This window comes from Myripristis murdjan, chromosome 11 (assembly GCF_902150065.1).
Source record: "Myripristis murdjan chromosome 11, fMyrMur1.1, whole genome shotgun sequence".
NCBI lineage: Eukaryota > Metazoa > Chordata > Actinopteri > Holocentriformes > Holocentridae > Myripristis > Myripristis murdjan.
This window is the reverse complement of record NC_043990.1, coordinates 774116-798292: the sequence shown is the minus strand read 5'-3', so window position 1 is coordinate 798292 and position 24177 is coordinate 774116. Positions and strand designations below refer to the sequence as shown.

Genomic DNA, 24177 nt, shown 5'->3' with positions numbered 1-24177 from the left:
GAGTGATTGATTGATAGTTACACACCTGTAGTAACATAACACACCTGTAAGTGGGGGTGTTGTGTTCAGCTCGGCAGTGAGACACATGAAGTTCCTGCCAACAGGAGGAAGTGATGCAGGAATAAAAGGTGTGTTTACCAACCTGCATCCCTTCGTATTTGATTGGAGGCGACAGGATGAGCCACGATGAAGGCGAGCCTCAGCATCCTCTCCGCCTCTCCTCGAGCGATGTAGTCAGCCAGCAGAGCCCTGCCAACACAAGGCAGCACTCAGAGACAAACAGACAAAGCCCTGAACCCGCCTCACCTGTTCATACAGGCCACGCCCTGGGAAACCTCCGTCCACGGCACACTTAAAAACACTCACCTTACGCTTCGGGATTCTGTGCTGTTGCCAGTGGTGAGGTTGACCCTGTGGCTCTGCCTCGGCACCTCGATGGTGGGCAAGTTTTCTCCTCTTGGGTCATTTTCCAAGCTACACGCCATCTCATAGAGAGCCGGATTAATGTGTCTGAGAGAATCAAACTCAGGATGATGTCTGGCCCTCCTCCAAGAGTCCAGCGGTGGGATGTGATCTGCCTCCATGCTTCTTCTATAGCCATCATCTCTCTCAGGAGACTGTCTTCTCTTTCTTGCACTGAAAAGTTAAAAGACTGGATTTACTTCATCATGTCAGCGTGAAAAATTCAACAGGAAATCCTCCTAAACACTTCTGTTTGAATCCTTCAGAGCCATGGGCAAAGGCCCCTCTCTCTCTTTTTCTGCTCGGCACAGCTGTGATTTAAATATCCTGCATGGTATCTGTGCTCCACATCCACAAAACTCCATATCCTAAGGACCTCAGCAGCTACAGGCCAGTGGCACTAACATCTCAGCTGATGAAGACCCTGAAGAGGCTGGTTCTTGCTCATCTCTGCCCCCTGGTGAGCACATCTATGGACCCTCTGCAGCTCACCTACCAACCTGGCATTGGGGTGGATGATGCTGCCATCTTCCTCCTACACAGAGCCCTTTCTCACCTGGAGAAGCCTGGGAGCCCTGCCACAATCATGTTTTATATTACAAAATTGAATGCATGAATAAGAAATGGAGCATATGTAAACAAGTAAACCCACATACACCATGTACACAGTGGGGTATGGCACCAGTGAACTGTTGTCAAGTCCAACAGCTGTTAGTGTTTGCACAGTTAAATGGATGAACAAACATTTATAAGTGAACCAGGATACTTTACTCTTTGTATGAGCCGGCTCCTCCAGCGTTGAGCTCGTTAGCCACTTCAGAGGAGTCTTTATCTTGCAGCCCGTGCTTCCCATTCTTTGACCCCTGCTGGTTTGACTGAGAGCCGCCACTGTTGTTTGAGGTGGATCCATTACAGTCAGCATCAGCATCCAAATCAATGAGACACGCCAGTGGAGGAGCCCCTCCCCTGTTTTCTCTCATACGTGCAGAAATATCAACGGAGCTCAATTGGTGGGCCCCGGGAAAGATTCTCTGTCTACAAGGTCGCTGAGAAGTATCAACGGAGCTCAATTGGTGGGCCCCGGGAAAGATGCTCTGTCTACAAGGTCGCTGAGAAGTATCAACGGAGCTCAATTGGTGGGCCCCGGGAAAGATGCTCTGTCTACAAGGACGCTGAGAAGTATCAACGGAGCTCAATTGGTGGGCCCCGGGAAAGATGCTCTGTCTACAAGGTCGCTGAGAAGTATCAACGGAGCTCAATTGGTGGGCCCCGGGAAAGATGCTCTGTCTACAAGGACGCTGAGAAGTATCAACGGAGCTCAATTGGTGGGCCCCGGGAAAGATGCTCTGTCTACAAGGACGCTGAGAAGTATCAACGGAGCTCAATTGGTGGGCCCCGGGAAAGATTCTCTGTCCCCAAGGACGCTGAGAAGTATCAACGGAGCTCAATTGGTGAGCCCCGGGAAAGATGCTCTGTCTACAAGGACGCTGAGAAGTATCAACGGAGCTCAATTGGTGGGCCCCGGGAAAGATGCTCTGTCTACAAGGACGCTGAGAAGTATCAACGGAGCTCAGTTGGTGGGCCCCGGGAAAGATGCTCTGTCTACAAGGACGCTGAGAAGTATCAACGGAGCTCAGTTGGTGGGCCCCGGGAAAGACACTCCCGCTCATCGAACAATTCTTGAAATCAAACGAATCAGAATGAGAATTATCGCAGCAGGTGGACCGCTCACACATTATAGAACCAGAAGAATCCAGAGAAGCAGAAGATCTGAAACTGTAAGAATCATCTAAGTGCAAATAAGGTTTTCTGTCCGTCATTTTGTGCAGCATGTAGCCGGCCATCAGCACCCCCCCAGCAGCCAGAGTGACGGGGCCCCCCAGGGCCGCCAGCACCGAGCCCCCCTTGGCCACTGCTGCAGCTCCTGCAAAAAACTCCATGGAAAAGGATTTCTGAGCTTCAGCCTGACACACTGTCCCCTCCACAGCTTTACCACATCAGGAAACACTGTCTGTCCACATATATACACACACACACCCCACCAGGAGATACTGGCCAATGAAAATGGTCAGCTGTGACAGGCAGACAGTCTAAGCCAATGGGTGCTGACTCCGCCTCCTCACACAGAGGGAAACCCAAACACTTTATCAGCAGCACATGTGATTTCCCAGAAACACAGAGGGGAGGGGCTCCTCTGCCTCCACTCGCTCCCCTCCTGTCTGTGTGTGTGTGTGTGTGTGTGTGTGTGTGTGTGTGTGTCTGTGTGTGTGTGTGTGCATGTGTTCCCTCTCACTTCCGTCAGTTGTGTTTGTGAACTCTGCTGTTCTCTCTGTGATCCAGAGAAGTCTTTTCAGATTCATCATGTGTAAAGTCATTTATGTGTTCATAATCCTTTTGGTGTTAAACAGTAATGCAGGAGGCGGTGTTTCCTCTGAGCCAGCTCACAGCGGCTGACATGGGAGGAAACCAGACAAACGTGTGTGCAGACGATCAGAGGCCTCCATGCTGCCATCGATCATGTACGCAGGGATTTCATGATCCATATGACACCAGAACAGAGTCAAACTAGGACGAGGCTCCAAGCCAGAAAACTAAAGCACATGTGAACACACCTGTTGTCATGGCCACCAATGTGAATAAGACCCAGCTTACAAAAAATCATCTCATTTTCTTTGTTTTGCAGAATTTTCCTCTAACAACACAGAGATATGTGATGTGGCCAGGGACGTGCACAGACAGACACTACGTGGTGCTAGAGCACCTGCCCTTGCCCTAGTCTGGACCAGCAAGTGCCCTTTTGAAAGTTTTTTTTTTTTAACACTGTACTGTATGCGGCCCAATGGTGACACCGATCAATTCTCGATTAAATGCGTGTAATAATAATGCCCCCGTTGTAATTTTGCCAGACACCCGCCTACACACACACATACACACGCGTGCCCTTAGGCACGAAAGTGCGGTGTGCCCCTCCTTTCCCTCTCTTCCTTTGTTAACGTGCAAAGCGCTCACACAAACGGAGGCGCCTGGAGGCAGCTCAGCTGCATACTTGCTAACTCTCCCGATTCACGCAGGAGACTCCCGATTTTTAACCCTATCTCCCGCAATGCTCCCAGTCAGTAATTTCTCCCGCTAATCTCCCGATTTTACAGTGAAGGAAACAAGTCAGATTGTGGCACGCCCGGACTGTACATCGGGAGAACCAGGAGATTTCCCGAAGCACCGCCCTGTCACTGGCCCAGTGGCCTGGCCGTTTTTTTTTTTTTTTTTTAAACAGGTCGCCGGCCAGGCCAATCAGCGCTCGGCCCGAATTGTGGTCCCGCAGTGTACCCGACTCGCCCCACACTTTATCCCCGAGCTGCCTATAGACTCCCATCATATCTGGAACCCAAAGTCTAGGGGGGGGAAGAGAAACACACACTTTTCCAACTCGCCAAATCTCAGGGATTTTTGGGAATTTGAAAATACTTTGACACAGTTTGAAAGCCCAAGGCCTTACCTTTCTCATGATTGTCATTGAAAAAAAGCATTTGTCTGACCTCTACTTTTAGGAGATTCTCTTCCAGGCACCACTGTCACTGGCATGCTGTGTAGCCTACTTCATATAGTCTCATTTCTGACTGAGGCTAAACGAGTCCTAGTAGCCCAGTGGATAAGCTCTCTACCTGCCATGCAGGAGACCAGGGTTCAACTCCCCACCTGAGCAAGGGTGACAACACTACACAACCTACAAACAGCATAAGGTTGGGTGTTTACCACATGTCCATGTAGTTTTTTCTATGTTACAACTTTTGCAGTAATCTTGTATTTACCTTAATAGGCTATTATTAAAACATTGCCAATGATAAATAGCCCATTAAAGTGTGTCTGCAGAACACAGCTATGTGGTAAGGTATTGAAGTTAGGCCATGGCATTTACAGTCTGGTGTGATGACACCAAGCAGTCTCACCCAAATAAACATCATATTGTTGGTCTAGGCAGCTAGAGCAGGCAGCGCAGGGAAGCAGCTCTCTGCTGTCCTGCAATAGGCCATCTATAAGCATTATTTATGGGTATTGAAATAAATAAATATGAAATTACATACATGTGTCTGTAATGATGTTATTTATTTATTTATTTTAAAATCTCACACTACTATAATAAGGCAGCCGGTAGTTCCGCGCGCTGCAGAATGTGCCCTTTTTTTTCACTTGAGCACCTGCTCCCCAAAATGTCTGTGCACGCCAATGGATGTGGCTGCTCCTGGCCCTGCAGGTGTTACAGAGGTTACATTTATATTGTAAACCTCACTGGTAAGTATCAGCTGCAGCATGTCAGACAACATTTGGTTTCTTAAGGACTTCAGTGATCTCGTCATGGTACAGTAGGACATTTCCCCTGCTGGGAATAAACCCTTTTCAAAGACAAGTCTTCATCATCCTCATCATCATCAACCCTTTATTGACTTCTCTGAGGGGAAAGAGCCTCGTGATCCTCAGACACACACACACACACACACACACACACACACATTGAAAAGCCTTTAAAAATGCACAAGAAGCAATAGCCTGAAAGTTATGTTTAATTTTGGAGAGCATACACACAAAAAACACAATTTTCTTCAATGCAATTTTTGGCAATTTCATTTATCCAAGATTTTTTTCTTTAATAATTGTGTTTGATCAGCATTGACTCTTCTATTGATCAGATTGTGTTAAATAAAATTAAGGAACGTATAATGCATATTTCATGTTCACATAATGAATTTCAGAATGCGCCACAGTGACTGTGTGCACTGCAGAGTTTAGTTTGTTTAGCTCTGGTTTCTGCGCTCCAAGCATTCCAAGACATTTGTGAGTATTTCTTGATACTCGTCCGATTCTCTCTGGAGAAACCTGTCGCTCTCCACGAACTCTGTGAGGCGTTCCAGCTCTTCTTGGTTGATGACCTTCTTCTCGTGGTAGAGCTCCAGCAGCTCCAGGAAACCCTTCTTGTAGATCTTCCTGATTCGTTCTTTTGTAAACTCAATGATCACCCCGCACTCTTTCTCACAGTCTTTCTCACAGTCTTTCTTGCACTTTTTCTTGAACTCTTTCTTGGGAAGACCTGGAACAAATGGCAAAGCATGAAATTTTGATTGAGTGATTGATTAATTGACTGAATGATCGACTTCATTGATCTCCAAACTGGGGATCAAAGAAGTGAGATGTTCCCCAGTTCAGGGAACAAAGTTCAGTAAATACAGACAATAAAACAGACAAAACAAGAGGCCTTGATTAAAATTAATAAAATAGATAATGATTTTTCAGCATAACCACACCTGCAGTTACACAATTGCAACTGTAGTAATATAACACACCTGCAATAACATAACACACCTGTAGTAACATAACACACCTGTAGTAACACACCTGTAGTAACATAACACACCTGTAGTAACATAACAGACCTGCAATAACATAACACACCTGTAGTAACATAACACACCTGCAGTAACATAACATACCTGAACATAACACACCTGCAGTAACATAACACACCTGTAAGTGGGGTGTTGTGTTCAGCTCGGCAGTGAGACACATGAAGTTCCTGACACATAAACCTGAGTAACAGTTTTTATTCGAGTCGTTTTCTGGGGGTTTAAGTTGCCGGGGTCAAACTGAGCCCAGCTGATCAAAAACATGTTAATGTTTTTGTACTCTTTTGTCCCTGCTGCCATTGGGTTTCTGAACAAATGATTATAATTGTCTGTTCTAACTATTGTTTCATTCTGTGTTATATGTTTTTGTCATTCTGTGTTGTGGCTGATTGTTTTTTGTCCTACTATTGCTGGCTGCAGAGCAATTTGCCCCACGGGGATAATAAAAGACTCCTTGAACCTTTTCTGTTTTGTTTGACCGATGCTCCCTGGAGGGATACAGTGATGCAGATGCTTTATAGAGGCTTTTAACAGCCATTGCTCGGACATCATAGACAAAGTGGCACCTGCGAAATCAAGCATTGTCTCACATAAAAAACAGTGCCCCTGGATTGATGAACCTATTAAGAATCTACGAAGAAACTGTCGAAAAGTAGAACATCGATGGAAAACAACAAAACTTGAAGTTCACAGGATTCATCTGAAGGAATTGAGAACCTCCTTAAATGAAAGCCTAAGAAATGCCAGAACCCAATACTTCTCTCAACTGATATCTTCAAATAAGAAAAATCCCCAAACCCTGTTTGACACCATACATTCAATAGTATCTCCAAGCACCCCTCAAACTCCGGTGTTCTCCCAAGCAGACAGTAATGCACTCCTTACTTTCTTTGTTGAGAAGATTAGAAATATTAGGGGAAACCCCTCACCACCATCTTGTCATGGGTCTTCCTGTGTGTTGTCCCCCCCTAACACTTGGTCCTCCTTTAACCCTATGTCATTACACATTGTCTCTAATCTTCTTGATAAAATGAAACCCTCCTCCTGTCCTACAGATATTCTCCCGACCGTGCTGTTCAGAAAGTCTTTCAAGTCCATCGGCCCTTGTATTGTCGATGTGTTCAATTTATCTCTTGTAACTGGGGTTGTTCCCTGCTTCTTTAAACATGCTGTTGTCAAACCAATATTGAAAAAGCCTAGCTTGGATCCATCACTTCCAGGAAATTACAGGCCTATTTCTAAACTTCCGTTTGTGTCAAAAATCTTAGAAAAAGTGGTGGCAGAACAACTCACTGTTTATTTAGAAAATCATGAGCTCTATGTCAGGCTTATGTAAAGGTCACTATACCCAAACTGCATTACTGAAAGTTTCAAGTGATATTTTGTTGTCAGCCGACTCAGGGGAATACACTCTCCTGGTTTTATTAGACCTGTCATCTGCCTTTGATACAGTTGACCTTGACACTCTGATCACGAGACTCTGTGATCTGGTTGGAATGTCTGGCTCAGTTTTACAGTGGTTCTCATCATATCTGTCAGGTAGAACCTTCAGTGTTTGTGTGAACCAGATTATGTCCGATACCACTGAGCTAACATGTGAGGTTCCCCAGGGCTCTGTCCTCGGGCCAATTTTATTTCTCTTGTACATACTCCCACTAGGAACAATAATCAGGTCTTATAACAATGTATCCTATCATTTTTATGCTGATGACATTCAGTTGTATTGCAGATTTAAACCTACTCAGCTCCATAAACTGTCCTCCTTAGTTGACTGCTTGACCAACATCAAAAAATGTTTAAATGACAATTACCTGAAGCGTAATTCAGATAAAACAGAAACTTTGATTATTGTGCCAGATGACAAAATCCCTCAGATCAGGCAATACATTGGTAATGTATTAGGCTCATCGGTCCAGCCAAGCCTCAGAAACTTAGGTGTCGTCCTTGACTCTGCAATGTCACTAGAGCAGCACTCCAGACAATTAATAAGAAACTGCTTTTTCCACTTGAGGAACATTGCTAAATTAGGTGATATGGTGTCTAAAGCCAAACTTGAAATGGTCATTCATGCTTTTATCTCTTCTTGTCTGGACTATTGTAATAGCCTTTTTACCTGTCTAAATAAGAAAGAGCTTGATCGTCTCCAGACGGTACAGAATGCAGCTGCACGGCTTCTAACTCACACTCACAAAAGGGCACACATCACTCCTGTTTTAGCCTCTCTATACTGGTAACCAGTCCATTTTAGAATCAGTTTTAAAATTTTGGTCCGTACTTTTAGAGCTCTTCATGGTTAAGCACCCCCCACATCTCTGACCTGATCACACCTCATGTACCTGCCCGTACCATGAGGTCGTCAGATCAGAGATTGCTAGTGGTTCCTCACACCCACTTCAAGACCAGAGGTGACCGGTCTTTTCAGGCAGTGGCACCCAAACTTTGGAATGCCTTGCCACTCTCTCTATGGTGTTCTGATTCTGTGGACTCTTTCAAGAAACACCTGAAAACATTTTTATTTACGCAGGCTTTTAACTAGTGTGTTTTTATGTTTTATATTTGTATTTTATTTATACTGACATGCACTTGTGTTTTATTATTTTATTTTATTTTATTTTATTTTATTTTATTTTATTTTATTTTATTTTATTTTATTTTATTCTATTTTATTTTATTGTAAAGCGCTTTGTGATTTTTATCTGTGAAAGGTGCTCTATAAATAAACATTACTTACTTACTTACTTACATTACTTAATAAATCTGAAGCCAACAGGGGGAAGTGATGCAGAAATAAAAGGTATGTTTACAAACCTGCATCCTTTCGTATTTTATTGGAAGTGTGAGGATGAGCCACGATGAAGGCGAGCTTCAGCATCCTCTCCGCCTCTCCTCGAGCGATGTAGTCAGCCAGCAGAGCCCTGCCAACACAAGGCAGCACTCAGAGACAAACACACAAAGCCCTGAACCTGCCTCACCTGTTCATACAGGCCACGCCCTGGGAAACCTCCGTCCACGGCACACTTCATTTTGCCCTCTTCCTCCCCCAGAGTTTCCCTCAGCCAATTCTCTGGAGACTGTGTTCAAGTCCTGTCTTCAGTTTAGTTCTTTGTCCAGTTATTGTGTTTGCCAAAAAAATAATCTTTAAAAAAAAACTCACCTTACGCTTTGGGATTCTGCGCTGTTGCCGGTGGTGAGGTTGACCCTGTGGCACTGCTTCGGCACCTCAATGGTGGGCATGTTTTCTCCTCTCGGGTCATTTTCCAAGCTGCACGCCATCTCATAGAGAGCCGGGTTAATATATTTCAGAGAATCAAACTCAGGATGCTGTCTGGCCCTCTTCCAAGAGTCCAGCGGTGGGATGTGATCTGCCTCCATGCTGCCTTTATAGCAATCATCTCTCTCAGACAATCTTCTGTTTTTCGCACTGAAAAGTTAAAAGACTGGATTTACTTCATCATGTCAGCGTGAAATATTCAACAGGAAATCCTCCTGAATGCTTCTGTTTGAATCCTCTGGAACCAAATAAACAAAGCATGGGATGCTGAGTCATGATCATTCTGTAATATCATGACTTAACATTATTTGGCTTTTATTTCTTGTAGGTGAAGTCTTTAATTTGAAGAGCTGCTGAACTGATTTATTTTTGTATCACATGTAATACATTACATGTATGTGCATGTATGTGCATGTGTGTGTGTTTACATGTATTAAGTCTGTTGTGAACTGAATAGTTCTGTTTGTTTTCTAAATAATAGAAGAAAATGTAAAAATCTTGAATTCAGTTTAGAAATATTAGCCTCGGGAAATGATTATTTGATTTAGAAATAGCTGACTGAATGACAGGTTATGATTCACTGATTAATGCCAGCATATGACAGTAACACAGATACAGTACAGGCAGGGGGCGGGGACAACTGGTGACGTAAACAGGAAGTCCTCTGTAAATGGGACGTCCCGTTTCAGAGACCCGGCCTTCGTGGACCGCGAAGGCTGTCGGCCCTGAGTTGGGACAGAGTGTGTGTATGTCCCGCCTCAGCGCCTCGTGTCCGTTCAGATGGTCACTGGCAGCCCCCCAGTGTGTGTCAGACCTCCTGCTGGATCCTCTTTACCTGCCTGCTACTCTTATCACCTGACCTGCAACTAAAGACTGAGCTGAATTTTATCCTGAGTCAGAGTCGCATTACTGAGTCCCAACTTGTTCTCCATCAGTCATCACAGTATGTGCATTATGTAAAAATATGTGCATTAATTAATTCTACAATAAATACACATGTATGAAATTAAGAATATGTATAAGTATAGCTATATACCCAATAAATCCACAGGGTTATTGCACTGTTGTAAAGTGCTACAGGTAAAAATGATTGCATGTTGAAATAGTTAAAAAAAAAATAAATGTAAATATAATATAAAGGTGAAACAGGATACTTTACTCTTTGTATGAGCTGGCACCTCCAGCGTTGACTTCATTAGCCACTTCAGAAGAGTCTTTATCTTCAATCCCTTTGGATACATTTGGCTCCTCATGGTTTGACCCCTGATTTTGGGATGGAGACCCGCTGCTCAAGCTTAATGTGGCCAGCTTTCCCAACAGCATGCAGCCGGCCGTCAGTGCCCCCCCAACAACCATGGCGGCCAGGCCCGCCGCACCTGAGCCCCCCTTCCCCGCCATTGAAGCTCCTGCACAAACAGCTGTGGCAAAGAGTTTATGAGATACAACCTGACACACTTTCCCCTCCACAGCTTTACCACGTCAGGAAATAATGTCCGCCTATATACACACACACACACACACACACACACACACACACACACCAGGAAATGCTGACCAATGAAAATGTTCAGCTGTGATGCACAGACAGTCTAAACCAATGGGTGCTGACTCCGCCTCCTCACATAGACGGACACTTCCACACTTTATCAGCAGCACATATGATTTCCAAGAAACACAGAGGGGAGGGGCTCGTCTGTGTGAAGAACAATTTTGCCAAAGTATGAACGTTAAGATGAATATTTGTTATCTAAATATATATATTTGTATATATCAATATCTATATGTATATATATAGATACAGATATAAATATAGTGTTTGTGTGTGTGTGTGTGTGTGTGTGTGTGTGTATCTTAAATGTGTCATCATGGAAGACCCATTAAAACAATTCTTCAAGGTAGTGAAATGATTCGTCCAAGAACTTTTAACAACAAAAGACGTTTTCTAAAGAAACGTGTTCTTGGCAGAGCCAGTTGGTTCAGTGAGGAACTGCTTTTGTTCCATCCTCTAAATAAAGTGCTTCTTTAGCAGCACATGGCTCTTTATGGAACCACAACATCTGTTAAAGAACCGCTGGAACAGTTGTTTTTCTGTGTGTGATATATCACAAAACCTTCTGCAGGTTTACAGTAATTTAAAAATGTTAAAGGAATATTCCAACATTTTGGTCAAAATCTCCTTTTCCCGCCTTCCCCAGACTGAGACCAGATGTCACACCATGTCCACCTCTGGATGTCTAGGGGTTCAGTTCCTATGGTTAGCATCTTTTGTTAGCTTAGCATAAAGACTTGAAGTCTATGGGAGTTGTTAGCCTGGCTCAGTCAAAGTGAATAAAAGCTGTCTGAGTTGCACGGAGGATCATGTGGATCTGAAACACCTGAGGAGGTTTGAGGAGAAGCTGCTCAGTGGCGGGTGTTGCTCTGCCTTGTGGTGCCAGGTGACGGTGCAGCAACAGCCAGAACTTGAACTCCAAATAAAAGGCCTGCTCCTCTGAAAATGCTCCACTCAGGAGCATATTTATATTTATTTTATTATTTATGTGCAATACAAATAGTACATTTGTGCAATATATTTTTAGATTCATACAGTAACAATATGCAATATATTTTATTTAGAATGTAGGTCTTACACATTTTTATACAGTTTTTAAGATTGTCAACTTTTTATAATTATTTATTTTCTATTCTGCACTGCATTGCACTGTCACTGTTCACTGTTCTTGCTCTGAACCAAATGTAACAACATTTTTTCAGTGTGCACTATTACAGTGTAAATTGTAAAATGACGATAAAGTTTTGTCTAAGTCTAAGAACAAGATGTGAGGAAATATCCACAACCTGGTGACCTCAGCAGCAGCGCTCATGAACAGTCAGCAGACGTGCCAGAGTTCACTTCTCCGCCCTGATCACACAAACACACCTCAACACGCCCTCGCTGACCTCATTGATCATGCACTTCCTGTCTCTTTTGCATTGCCTGCTGAAACACCTGCCCAGTCTGACATCGACCAGACGTCACAGAGACGACTGAACCACAGACAGACAGACAGAGAGACAGACAGGCTGACACACAGAGACAGACAGACAGACAGACAGGCTGACACACAGAGACAGACAGACAGACAGACAGATTTCTCTGCTGATTGTGAGAGGAATAAGTGCAAACTCCAACTCTGCTAACAACTTCACGCTGCAGACTGCCCGTCCTCAGCAATAAACCACAGAGAGAGAGAGAGAGAGAGAGACAGACAGACACTAGTCGGGTTTCCATCCAAATATATGGCAAATTTTAACTGAATTTTCAGAAAATCAAAAACAATATGTGAATTTATGCGTGTTTCCATCCACTGCTGCTATGTGAATGTTTGGAGTCGGTTCAATGATGTGAGCAATAGGTGGCGCTAAATTTACTTGGAACTTCATTTACAAGCTGAGTCCCTTTTCATGGCAAAAGATGCAGTGTCGTTTTACTTTTTATCATAATTTGCAGTCGATCAATCGATATGTTTTTCGGTAGCCGCATTTTTTTTTATGAAGGTAATATTCATACTTATTGATTTAAATCAATAATAGTGTTTCCATCTCTGCGGAGCAGTTTTATCCAAAAGGAAGTAAAGGCGGGTCTGTCCCAGATCTCGTCTGGTTGGACTCGGTGACTGAAGTAAATAAAGCTAGGTGTAACAGGCCAGATTAACCCTACGCCACACTATACCCAGTGTAACAGGCCAGATTAACCCTAGGCCACGCTATCCCAGGTGTAACAGGCTGAATTAACCCTACGCCACACTATACCTGGATATTGTTTGGCCGGGCCCAAAGTATACTCCGGGGTATAATATAGCCTAGTCCAGTTTACACCCCGGGGATTTTAATTTGTCTGGCTAATCATTACTTATTTATTTATCTGCAACCTGCATATGTTGTGCCACTGAATCAACCTCAATGCACCCAGTTTTTATGCATACATGTGTGTATGTGTACATTGTGTACATGTGTGCATGTGTACTCTCTCAATCTCTCTCATTGAGAGACTGTTGTTTGCTGAAATTACTACATGTCAGCCCACATGTCAGGAGATCTGCTAGACTTTTGAAACAACTCCCTCTAGTGTGTGTGTGTGTGTGTGTGTGTGTGTGTGTGTGTGTAATATGAACTCGAGGGGTATAGTCTGGCCTAGCCTAGTATAAACTGGAATATACTCCGGAGTATGAAACAGGCTAGCCCACTTTAACCCCCCAGGTCTCAGTGGGGGGTATACTTTGGCCTAGGGGGTATTAGTCCATGAGCCAAGACCCCAAAATTGATCCCCGACAACCAAACAGGTGGGCAATTTCTAGTTTGTTTTTTTGACTTGCTGCACATCTCTAGTTCACATTTTCGCATGATTGCCTTTGTAGTCTGGCAGCTTAGTGATGGTTATCATGCACTGAATATATGGACCCCTATATGAAAATGACAACATACTCATGAAATAAGTTTTGCACATTTTACTTTTGAAACAATAATTAGAAAAAAAGAACAAGAACAATAGAGACCAAAATCCTTCTTATGTCACAAAGAATGTGAAGTACACTGGAAGCCTACAGCAGGGGTCTTCAACATTCTTCAAGCCAAGAATCCCCAAACTGATCGAGTGATGGAGCAGGGACCCCCCTCAATATATACTGTATAAAATTGGGTTATTTCATGAGTATGTTGTCATTTTCATCAAATTTAGAAACATGCAGATGAATCATATGGTCACTATTACAATCTGACCATGTTCTGCCAAAAACAACATGCACATATTTAAATGAGTATATCTTCAAAACTTTAAGGGCTACATACAAGTCTGGTACCAAATGAAAGTTAAGACTTGTGGGATTTCAAATCTGGTGTCTAAAAGGAATTCTAATATTACCTAGTTTCTCTCATGATGGATAGATACACAGGAGAACATTTAAATTCTGATTTCCGCCGATGCAAAATTTCAATAAAGAGGGTTGTAACAGCCACAAATATGATCTGGGCAACTAATAATACCATTGTTTCACTTCTCTTATGTCTTGAGAGTATATTGGATTGATTTAGGCAGTCTGAGTAGTCCACAAGAAGTCAACAAGCCTCATAATACCAAACATGTACTATGTGAAGTCCTCTGGTTTCTGCTATAGGGGGTCCATATATTCAGTGCATGATAACCATCACTAAGCTGCCAGTCTGTGAAGGCTATCCTGCCAATAAATAATGTTGACATATATAGGAAGAAGAAAAAAGCAACTAAAAATTGCCCACCTATTTCGGTTGTGATCAGTGGTCTGGCTCATGGACATAGTTTGGTCTAGCCAAAAGTATACCCCGGGTAGAAACTGGACTATACCCAGACATCTAGCTCCCTGTCACAGCACCTGCTGTCTGCATGAGAAGTTCAACTGAGAGAGCGGAGAAAATGTTTTTCATCAAATTGTATTTCAGCAGCATCGACAGACAGTGGGACGCTGATTATCAGTAGTCATTTATTAAAACACCACATAAAATTAGAAAAATGCATTGAATTACATCCTAATTTCTAGCAGATAACAAAAGACTGCTCAGAACACAGCAAAACAAAAGGCAAATTCATCACAAAATAAGCAAATGTATCGTAGTTTCAAAGTGCTGAAGCTTATTTCAGTCTTCAGTAACATGTTTGAATTTATTTGTTACAGGACAAAACAACTACAGTCACATGGATCATTTCAGAATGTGGCAGAGCTTTAAAACATTTTATAAAGATGTCATGGTTATCAGGAAATAGCTAAAATAGCATTCTCAGTCTGTAAGATACAATGTTGTAGGCCTATGTGGGCCTAACCCACATAGGCCTACAAAAAAGCAAAACTTTTCCCAGGGGACTATTTTCCCTGGTGGAGGAGGAGGAGGAGGAGGAGGGAGCGTTTCAGTGTGAAAAAGTCCTGAAAAGCCAACAGTGCTGCTGCTTTTAGGAAAACTCATGTGGAGGACTTTATTGGGCTGATGGAAAACTGGAGTGAAGAAAGTCTGGAGGCTCTGAAAGTTCATGTTCATATCGTAGTGGAATGAATGGAAACCAGTGGCTGGAGGAAAGGGAGGAGGAGTGATGTGGCAGCTCTGAAACCCCACTGCTCGCTCTGGGACGAGATCAGAGGAACGTTCTGGAGTGATTATACTGAACATGCAGAGGAACTGGGATGGTGCCATAACTTACTTGAGTGACCAACTTGCTGCTGCTCCACTGATACTGAGACCTTCACTGGTAAAATCTTCACAGGGTGTTTATCACTAGTGTTGACATATGGAAACAGCCTGTCAGTGACGGTGTGTATGTGTTTGTTACTATCGAGATCAAAGAATTTCAGTTTTCCTCTGGTGAAGTCCAGATGAACTCTGACCCTCTGGACCCTCTTCTTCACTTGGAGAGGAGTGCTTTCATTTTCACAGGAGAGTGCATTGTGTTCATCATTATAGAAATCATTTGCCCATAAACCATACTCTATAAAATCCTTCATCTTTGCAGACTGTTCTAACACCATCCATCGCAGCAGCGGTGGCAGCAGTGTGGACTCTGGACCGCTGGACAGAGGCAGTGGTGGCGGCGGCAGCGTGGACTCGGGACCACAGGACAGCGGCAACGTGGACTCGGGGCCGCCGGGCAGCAGCAACGTTCACTCCGGGAACTTGGGCAGGGACTGGGGTCTGGGCAGCCAGTCGGGCTCGGGGAACTGTGACATGGACTGGGGCCGGGACAGCCAGTCAGGCTCGAGGTGCTGTGACTGTGACATGGACTGGGGCAGCGGGTCCGGTTCGGGAAACTGGGACTGGTGCGGCTCGTGGTTCTGTGACTGTGACATGGACTGGGACAGCTGGTCTGGCTCGGGGAACTGTGACAGGAAGCTGGGCAGCTAGTCTGGTACGGGGAACTGGGACAAGGGCAGTGGCTGGAACACCCAGTCTGGCTCGGGGCACTGGGACAGGGGCAGCCTGTCTGGTTTGGGGTACTGGGGCAGAAACCAAGACCGGGTCCGGAACAGCCGGTCGGGCTCGGCGAACTGTGACACTGACTGGGGCAGTGGGTCCAGTTTGGGAAACTGGGACTGGTGCGGCTTGAGGTTCTGCGATTGTGACATGGACTGGGACAGCTGGTCCGGCTCGGGGAACTGTGACAGGAACCGAGGCAGCTGGTCCAGCTCGAGGTACTGTGACTGTGGCATGGACTGGGACAGCCGGTCCGGTTTGGGGAACTGGGACTGGTGCCGGGTAAGTTGATCCAGCACGGGGGACTGTGACCGGACCGGGGCAACCAGTCTGGACCTGGGAACGGGGACCGGGGCAGCCACTCGGGTTTGAGGTACTGTGACTGTGACATGAACCGGGACAGCCTGTCTGGCCCTGGGAACTGGGACTGGGGCAGCCAGTCTGGTTCTGGGAACTGGGACAGGTACTGCTCGGCTGCTAAGGCTAGTAGCTGGGCTTGCTAGACCGCAGAGGCTAATAGCTGGACCTGCTAGGCCGCAGGGACTGGTAGCTGAGATAGCTAGGCTGCTTGGACTGCTGGGACTGGTAGCTGGGCTAGCTAGGCTGCTTGAACTGGTAGGGCTGGTAGCTTGGCTGCTTTGACTGGTAGATAGGCTGCTGGGACTGGTAGCTGGGCCATTCCCAGCTGGGCCATTCCCAATAAACAAAACAGGTTGCTTGGACTGCTGGGACTGGTAGCTGGGCTAGCTAGGTTGCTTGGACTGCTGGGACTGGTAGCTGGGCTAGCTAGGTTGCTTGGACTGGTAGCTGGGCTAGCCAGGCTGCTAGGGCTGCTATAAATAGTAGCTGGACTAGTTAGACTGCTTGGACTGGTAGCTTGGCTGCTGGGACTGGTGGTTTGACTCACTGGGCTGTTGGGGCTCATGGCTTGACTCACTGGACTGTTGGGGCTCATGGCTTGACTCACTGGGCTGCTATGGCTGGTGGCTTGACTCACTGGGCTGCTGGGGCTCGTGGCTTGACAGCAGGACAGGCAACAGGGAGCTGCTGTGGCAGATGAGACTGGGGTACAGGTTGGAAGGAATCTGGAGTATCTGGTGAGGTGTTCTGCAGGAATTTATTTAGTCTGTCACAGACAACATCTAAGTGGGGAGCCACCATGAGGTTCTCCACAGACAGTTCAAAATCCAACACTTTTTCAAAAAACAGGTGTTGCTCTGCTGGATCCATGATAACTGATCTGAGTCGGCTGGGTTCAGACTGGCCAATTCGTACTGTCGAGACTGAACAAAAATGAGAACCCAAACGCACGACTCTCAGGAGTTCAACAAAAGTCTTTTAATAACTAGGAAAAGTAACAACTGAAATATCAATACAAAGTAACAACAGAAATATACTATGACAAAAGTAGCATCAGAAAATCACTATTAAAGAGGAATTACTAGAAACAAAGGCAAGACAAAAAATCAAAGACAAAACAAAGTAGCAAAGTAAATACAAAACCTGACTTGACTTGGCTAGACTTGACTTGACGTGACAAGGAACATGGACATGGCATGACAATGCAGGACAAAGCAGGATGAACTGGCACAGGACAAAGGGAAACATGGACTATATATACACACAAGGTAATGGGAAACAGGTGGAAACAATCAGGGTGTGGCAGACAATTAGACTAGTGGGAAACACATAAGGGGAAGGGCAAGTGACCTGACACAAGAGGAGAGTGGGATTTCAAAATAAAACAGGAAGTCACGAGACAAGACACAAGAACAAAACCTAACAAAATAACACATTACATAATTTCTAAGACATGACACAACAAAACCTAACAAAACATAATAATTTCAAGGACATGACAGAAAGTTCTGTTCAAGTTACTTTCACTTTCAGTTTTGCTTCTTCTAAAGTTTTTCCTCGGTGTTTAAAGCCGGTAGCAGCTTGAAGTGGCAGTATTCCAATATTCCCGGTATTCCTCCAGTAGCTCCTCCTTCAGTGGAAGCTCGAGGTTTGTTCTGAGGGTGAATCTTACAGTATATACTGTATATATATACATTACTCACAAAAAGTTAGGGATATTTGGCTTTCGGGTGAAAGTTACGGAAAATGTAAAAAGTTCACGCTACAATGATATTATATCATGAAAGTAGGGCATTTAAGTAGAAGCATACACTGGTGATTTCCTCATCTCAAACAATTTCTTGAAACAAAAGCCAACAACAGTGGTGGATATACCACAACAAAAAATGTCAATGTCTCAATAACTTGTCATGTGCCCTTGAGCATCAATTACAGCTTGACAACGACGTCTCATGCTGTTCACAAATCGACTTATTGTCTGCTGAGGCATGGCATCCCACTCTTCTTGAGGGGCGGCTTTCGGGACATTGAGGTTCTGGGGTACAGAGCTCCGAGCCTCTACACGGCCACTCAGCTGATCCCATAGGTTTTCTATGGGATTCAGGTCTGAGAAAGTGCAGGCCACTCCATTTGAGGTACCCCAGTCTCCAGCAGCCGTTCCCTAATTATGCGACCTCGATGAGCTGGAGCATTGTCGTCCATGAAGATGAAATTAGGCCTGTGTTGTTCATGCAGGGGCACAATGACTGGATTAATGATGTTATTCAGGTAGCATGGGCTTGTCACTGTACCATTCACAAAGTGTAGGGCATTTCTGTACTGACTAGACACACCTGCCCACACAGTAACACCACCACCACCAAAGGCTCATCTGGTGACAACAGTGGCTAATGCATAGCGCTCTCCTTGACGTCTCCAACATCATTGGCGGCCATCATTTCTGCTCAACATGAATCAGCTTTCATCAGAGAACAGCACTGAGGCCCACTGGTCCCTCGTCCAGCGTAAATGCTCCCTGGCCCATGCAAGACGATGACACCTGTGCCTGGTGGTGTGGTCAGGTACCCTTGCAGGTCGTCTAGCACTCAGACCATGCTGATGTAAACGGTTTCGAATGGTCTAATGTGACACTTGGGTGCCTCTCACCTCCCTTAAACGTGCCTGGAGTTGAGTGGCATTCATCATCCGGTTCTGCAGGGCACTGTTCACAATGAAGCGGTCATCAGTGTGGGATGTGGCCAAAGGACGTCCACTTCTATGCCTTTCTGTGACTCTTCCAGTCTCTCTGTATCTCTGTTGCAACCTGCTGATGACACTCTGTGACACTCTAAGCTCAGTGGCCACTTCCGTCTGAGAACATCCTGTTTGAAGCCTCGCAATGGCGAGGTGCTGCTGATCAATTGTTAGGTGTCGTCTTGGTCTCATGATGTCAAAATGTGAACAGCATGATGAGGAGGACTGTTTAAATACCAATTCTAATTGAACCAGGAAATTTATTGGTCGATTCATGGATCAAACACCTGTTGTGAATTTTGCCATTAAGCTCCTTGTTAGAGAACAGCAACTTGTGCAAAAAGTACTGAAACACTGAACAGTTGGACATGTGCATTCAAAAGTTTACAGAAGGTCACATTAAGTTCACCTGTAAAGGTTATAATGCATTTTAGGTTCATCCTGAAATTTCACCCGAAAGCCGAATATCCCTAACTTTTTGTGAGTAGTGTATATACAAATATGTGTGTGTGTGTGTGTGTGTGTGTGTGTGTGTATTTAAACACTATATTGCCAAAAGTATTAGCTCGTCTGCCTTCACACGTATATGAACGTAAGTGACATCCCATTCTTAAACCACAGGATTTAACATGATGTCAGCCCACCCTTTGCAGCTCTAACAGCTTCAACTCTTTTAGGAAGGCTTTCCACAAGGTTTAGGAGTGTGTTTATGGGAATTTTTGACCATTTTTCCAGAAGTGCATTTGTGAGGTCAGACACTGATGTTGGACGGGAAGGCCTGGTTCACAGTCTCCGCTCTAATTCATCTCAAAGGTGTTCTGTCGGGATGAGGTCAGGACTCTGTGCAGGCCAGTCAAGTTCTTCCACATTAAACTGGCTCATCCATGTCTTTATGGACCTTGCTTTGTGCATTGGGGCGCAGTCATGTTGGATCAGGAAGGAGCCATCTCCAAACTGGTCCCACAGAGTTGGGAGAATGAAATTGTCCAAAATGTCTTGGTATGCTGAAGCATTAAGAGTTCCTTTCACTGGAACTGAGGGGCCGAGACCAACTCCCAAAAAACAACCCCACACCATAACCCCCCCTCCACCAAACTTTACACTTGGCACAATGCAGTCAGACAAGTACCGTTCTCCTGGCAACCAACAGTAGTTTTCTACCTCTCATCCTTAATTTAATCAATCTCTGTATAAGGTATTCCATATTTCCCTCAGTGTGGAAAACAGCCAAAATAACTCCTATATTTAAATCAGGTGATCCAACAACTTTATCTAATTACCGGCCTATATCAATCCGTCCAACTCTGTCAAAACTTTTAGAAAAAATTTTGTCGAAACAACTTATAGAACATCTTGAGAATAATAACCTCCTCAACACTTCACAATTTGGCTTTCGTTCTGCTCGCTCGACGCTATCTGCACAACTACTAATTACAGAATATATACGCACCTCTCTCAATAAAGGTTTCATTACAGGAGCAGTCTTTACAGACTTCCGTAAAGCTTTCGACACAGTTAACCACCAGATACTCCTCAATAAACTAGCCTCTTTCCATTTTTCCCCCTCAGCTTTAGTTATGCTCTCCTCGTATTTATCTGATAGGACCCAGGTAGTTAATGTTGGTCAGGCAACATCGACTCCACTACCATCTTCAACTGGAGTCCCGCAGGGCAGCATACTGAGCCCATTATTATTCATAATGTACATTAATGACCTGCCTAACATATGTGAACACACGCAATGCATATTATATGCTGATGACACAGTCATTTTCACTTCTGACCCTAACATTGATAATATAAACTCAAAACTCACTACTGATCTCCAACTCTTAAATGATTGGCTATGCATGTTAGCATGTTAAAACTCTCACTAACAAGCTTAAACAGAAAATATATGTTTACAACAAGATCAGGCTCTATCTCACCCATAATGTCTCAAATATTTATTTACATTCTATCATTCTTTCTAAGTTATCATACTGTCTCCCTATTTGGTCTCTCACCTCAAAGGAAATTCTGAACCCAATAGTGAGATTATATAATAGAGAATACAAACTACACGGTAGATTTTCAAATTGGACTCATCACTGTATGGCCCTTGCACACTCCAATGCACTTACTTTTAAGAACTACACAAATCTTTTGGCAATAAAATTATTCTATCAACTAAAAACGAATAGTCTCCATTCTATAATTAATTTACTCCTTCCCAAACGTAATGTAAGACAGGCACACACTACCCGCTCAGCTACACAGGACCACATCCCAGTCCCAGTGTACAAAAACAACTTTGGCCTGAATTCATTTATCCGCACATCTGTTATGATTTGGAACGAAATACCCCTACATATCAGATCAGCCACCTCCGTCACACAATTTAAACGGCACTACACATATTTTCTAGCAATAGACCAAACTTGCACCCACTAGCAATTGAAACTGAGGCTCACCCGTGGTTATCAAAGAGCTCAAGTTTGGTGGATCTTTAAAATAGTATGGCTATATATATATCCATGTACGTATATACGTATGTATGTATGTAGGTATGTAGGTATGTCTGTGATATGTATAGGGGGTATGCATCGATAATATATTGTATGTATGAGCTATGTATGTATGTGCATTCATTGGATGGATGAGTGTAATGTGCATATGTGTTTGTTCGTTTGTCCGTGTGTGTGTGTGTGTGTGTGTGTGTGTGTGTGTGTGTGTGTGTGTGTGTGTGTGTGTGTTCGTGTGCTTGTGTGTGTGAGTGTGTGTTGGTGCATGGGTATGTGTGTGTAGACATTAAGTTTTGGTTATAAATGTCTCTGGATGGGTAAAAGTGAAGTTCAGTTGGCCGTAAAAGCACAACACAGGCCTAAACTATGTATTGCCTCCTATTGTATGCCCAACCCTATGCCCATCTGTTCTCTTCTATGTTTATTATGCACTAAATGAATTTGATGTATTGTTTTATCATAGGAACCTGCTGAAAAACAGTTCTGCATGGAACTGTAATGTTGCAGTGTGACTTTCCTTTAAATAAACTTAAACTTAACAAACCCAGACCCGTCCATCAGATCGCCAGATGGAGAAGTGTGATTGGTCACTCCAGAGAACACGTCCCCGCTGCTCTAGAGTCCAGTGGTGGCGATGCTTTACAACACTGCATCCGACGCTTTGCATTGCTCTTGGTGATGTATGGCTTGGATGCAGCTGCTCAGCCATGGAAACCCATTCCATGAAGCTCTCTACACTAATCTGAGCTAATCTGAAGAGCACATGAAGTTTGGAGGTATGTAGCTATTGACTATGCAGAAAGTTGGCGACCTCTGCGCACTATGTGCCTCAGCATCCGCTGACCCCGCTCTGTGATTTTACATGGCCTACCACTTGGTGGCTGAGTTGCTGTTGTTCCCAATCGCTTCAACTTTGTTACAGTACCACTAACAGTTGATTGTGGAATATTTAGTAGTGAGGAAATTTCACGACTGGACTTATTGCACAGGTGGCATCCTATTGCATTACTATTACAGCACCACACTGGAATTCACTGAGCTCCTGAGAGCAACCCATTCTTTCACAAATGTTTGTGGAAGTAGTCTGCATGCCTAGGTGCTTGATTTTATACACCTGTGGTCATGGAAGTGATTGGAACACCTGAATTCAATGATTTGGACAGCTGAGTGAATACTTTTGGCAATATAGTGTATCTCAACACAAGAGCTGCTGACCTGAGAAAGAAGACTGTGACCCAACTAGAAACCTGGAGCCCCCGCTGAATACTGAAGCTGTGTTGCCAAGTACCTTCAGAAGATCTGCTAGTAGATGTGAATGCTGCACTAAAGACAATCCCTACAGGAACTATCACTGACACCAATAAGCTGATACACAGTACAGCAACAGTAATCCTTGAGATGCTTGTATACAAGATGGGCTTGGGACATAACAAGCAGTACCCACCATGGAAGAGATGGTTAGAAGTCAAGATAAGGGCTACACGGAGAGAAGTTAGCCAGCTAGCAGAGCTGCAGAAAGGGAACGTGGTGAATAAAGGGGCACCCAGAAAGTACAACAAACTCTCCAAACCTGATTCAGATTCAGATTCAGATTATTTTTATTGTACCCTTGGGTAAATTTGGTTTACAGTGAGTGAGTCATCTCGTATTGTAAACACACAAAACAACACAGGACAAGACAAAGTGACGACAGTGGTTAGGCTAAAAGAACAACAAGGACGGTCCCAAGATAAAAAGCAAGATAAGTTAAAACATCAGTAGATAAGAAGCCTAAAAATATGTCAAACCAAGCCAAAGGATAAAGATGTGCCATTCATAAAACCCTCCCAATGCTGCTTCCTTGACGTGGTGGGGTGGCTTGCGTGCCTCAAAGAACTTGTGAGCTATACCAGCGGGAGCTTAAAGTCCCTGGCAGGTCCAACCAAGCCGGGCAGGTCATGGGGGAGAGGCCAGACAAACAGCAGCACTGGCCCTCCAGGTTGGGGGTTGAGCGTGGGGCCAACGACCCCACCTCGGAAAACAAAACTGTTGCAGAATCTGCAAGAAGCCAACCACTGAACCTAGGATCCAAAAGAAGCTCTAGCCAAACCTCTGGCTGTATGACAGCAGCAGATGAAAGCCCATCTTGGGAAGTTTGTTGTTCGAAGAAAAGCCTCCTAGGACCCCGAACTACAATCCGTCTTGGAGCATGGAATGTCCGTACCATGTTCGTAACATCGAAGACAGCACAAGTCATCAGAGAAATGCAGAACTACAAGTTGGACATCCTTGGCGTGAGTGAGTGCAGATGGACTGGTTCAGGACAAAAGGTGACGAATGAAGGTGCAACTATCCTTTTCTCTGGAAAAGATGATGAACACCACAGTGGCGTTGCTCTCATTGTAAGTAAGGAAGAATCAAAATCTCTCATGGAATGGGAACCCATCAGTGACAGGCTAATCAGAGCTAGGTTTGACTCCCACTACTGCAAACTGACGGAGGA

General features: G+C 44.4%; 1 protein-coding gene across 1 annotated transcript in view; it reads right to left on the bottom strand.

Moving 5' to 3' along the window:
* Positions 1–5252: 5252 nt before the first annotated feature.
* Positions 5253–24177, bottom strand: part of LOC115367846 (uncharacterized) — a 69785-nt gene continuing 50860 nt past the window's right edge. Inside the window, exons 4-5 of the mRNA XM_030063794.1 lie at positions 8667–8773; positions 5253–5545 (exon numbers count right to left, since the gene is read on the bottom strand). Of these exons, the coding sequence (XP_029919654.1) occupies positions 5253–5545; positions 8667–8773 (400 nt within the window). The remainder of the gene's footprint in view (positions 5546–8666; positions 8774–24177) is intronic.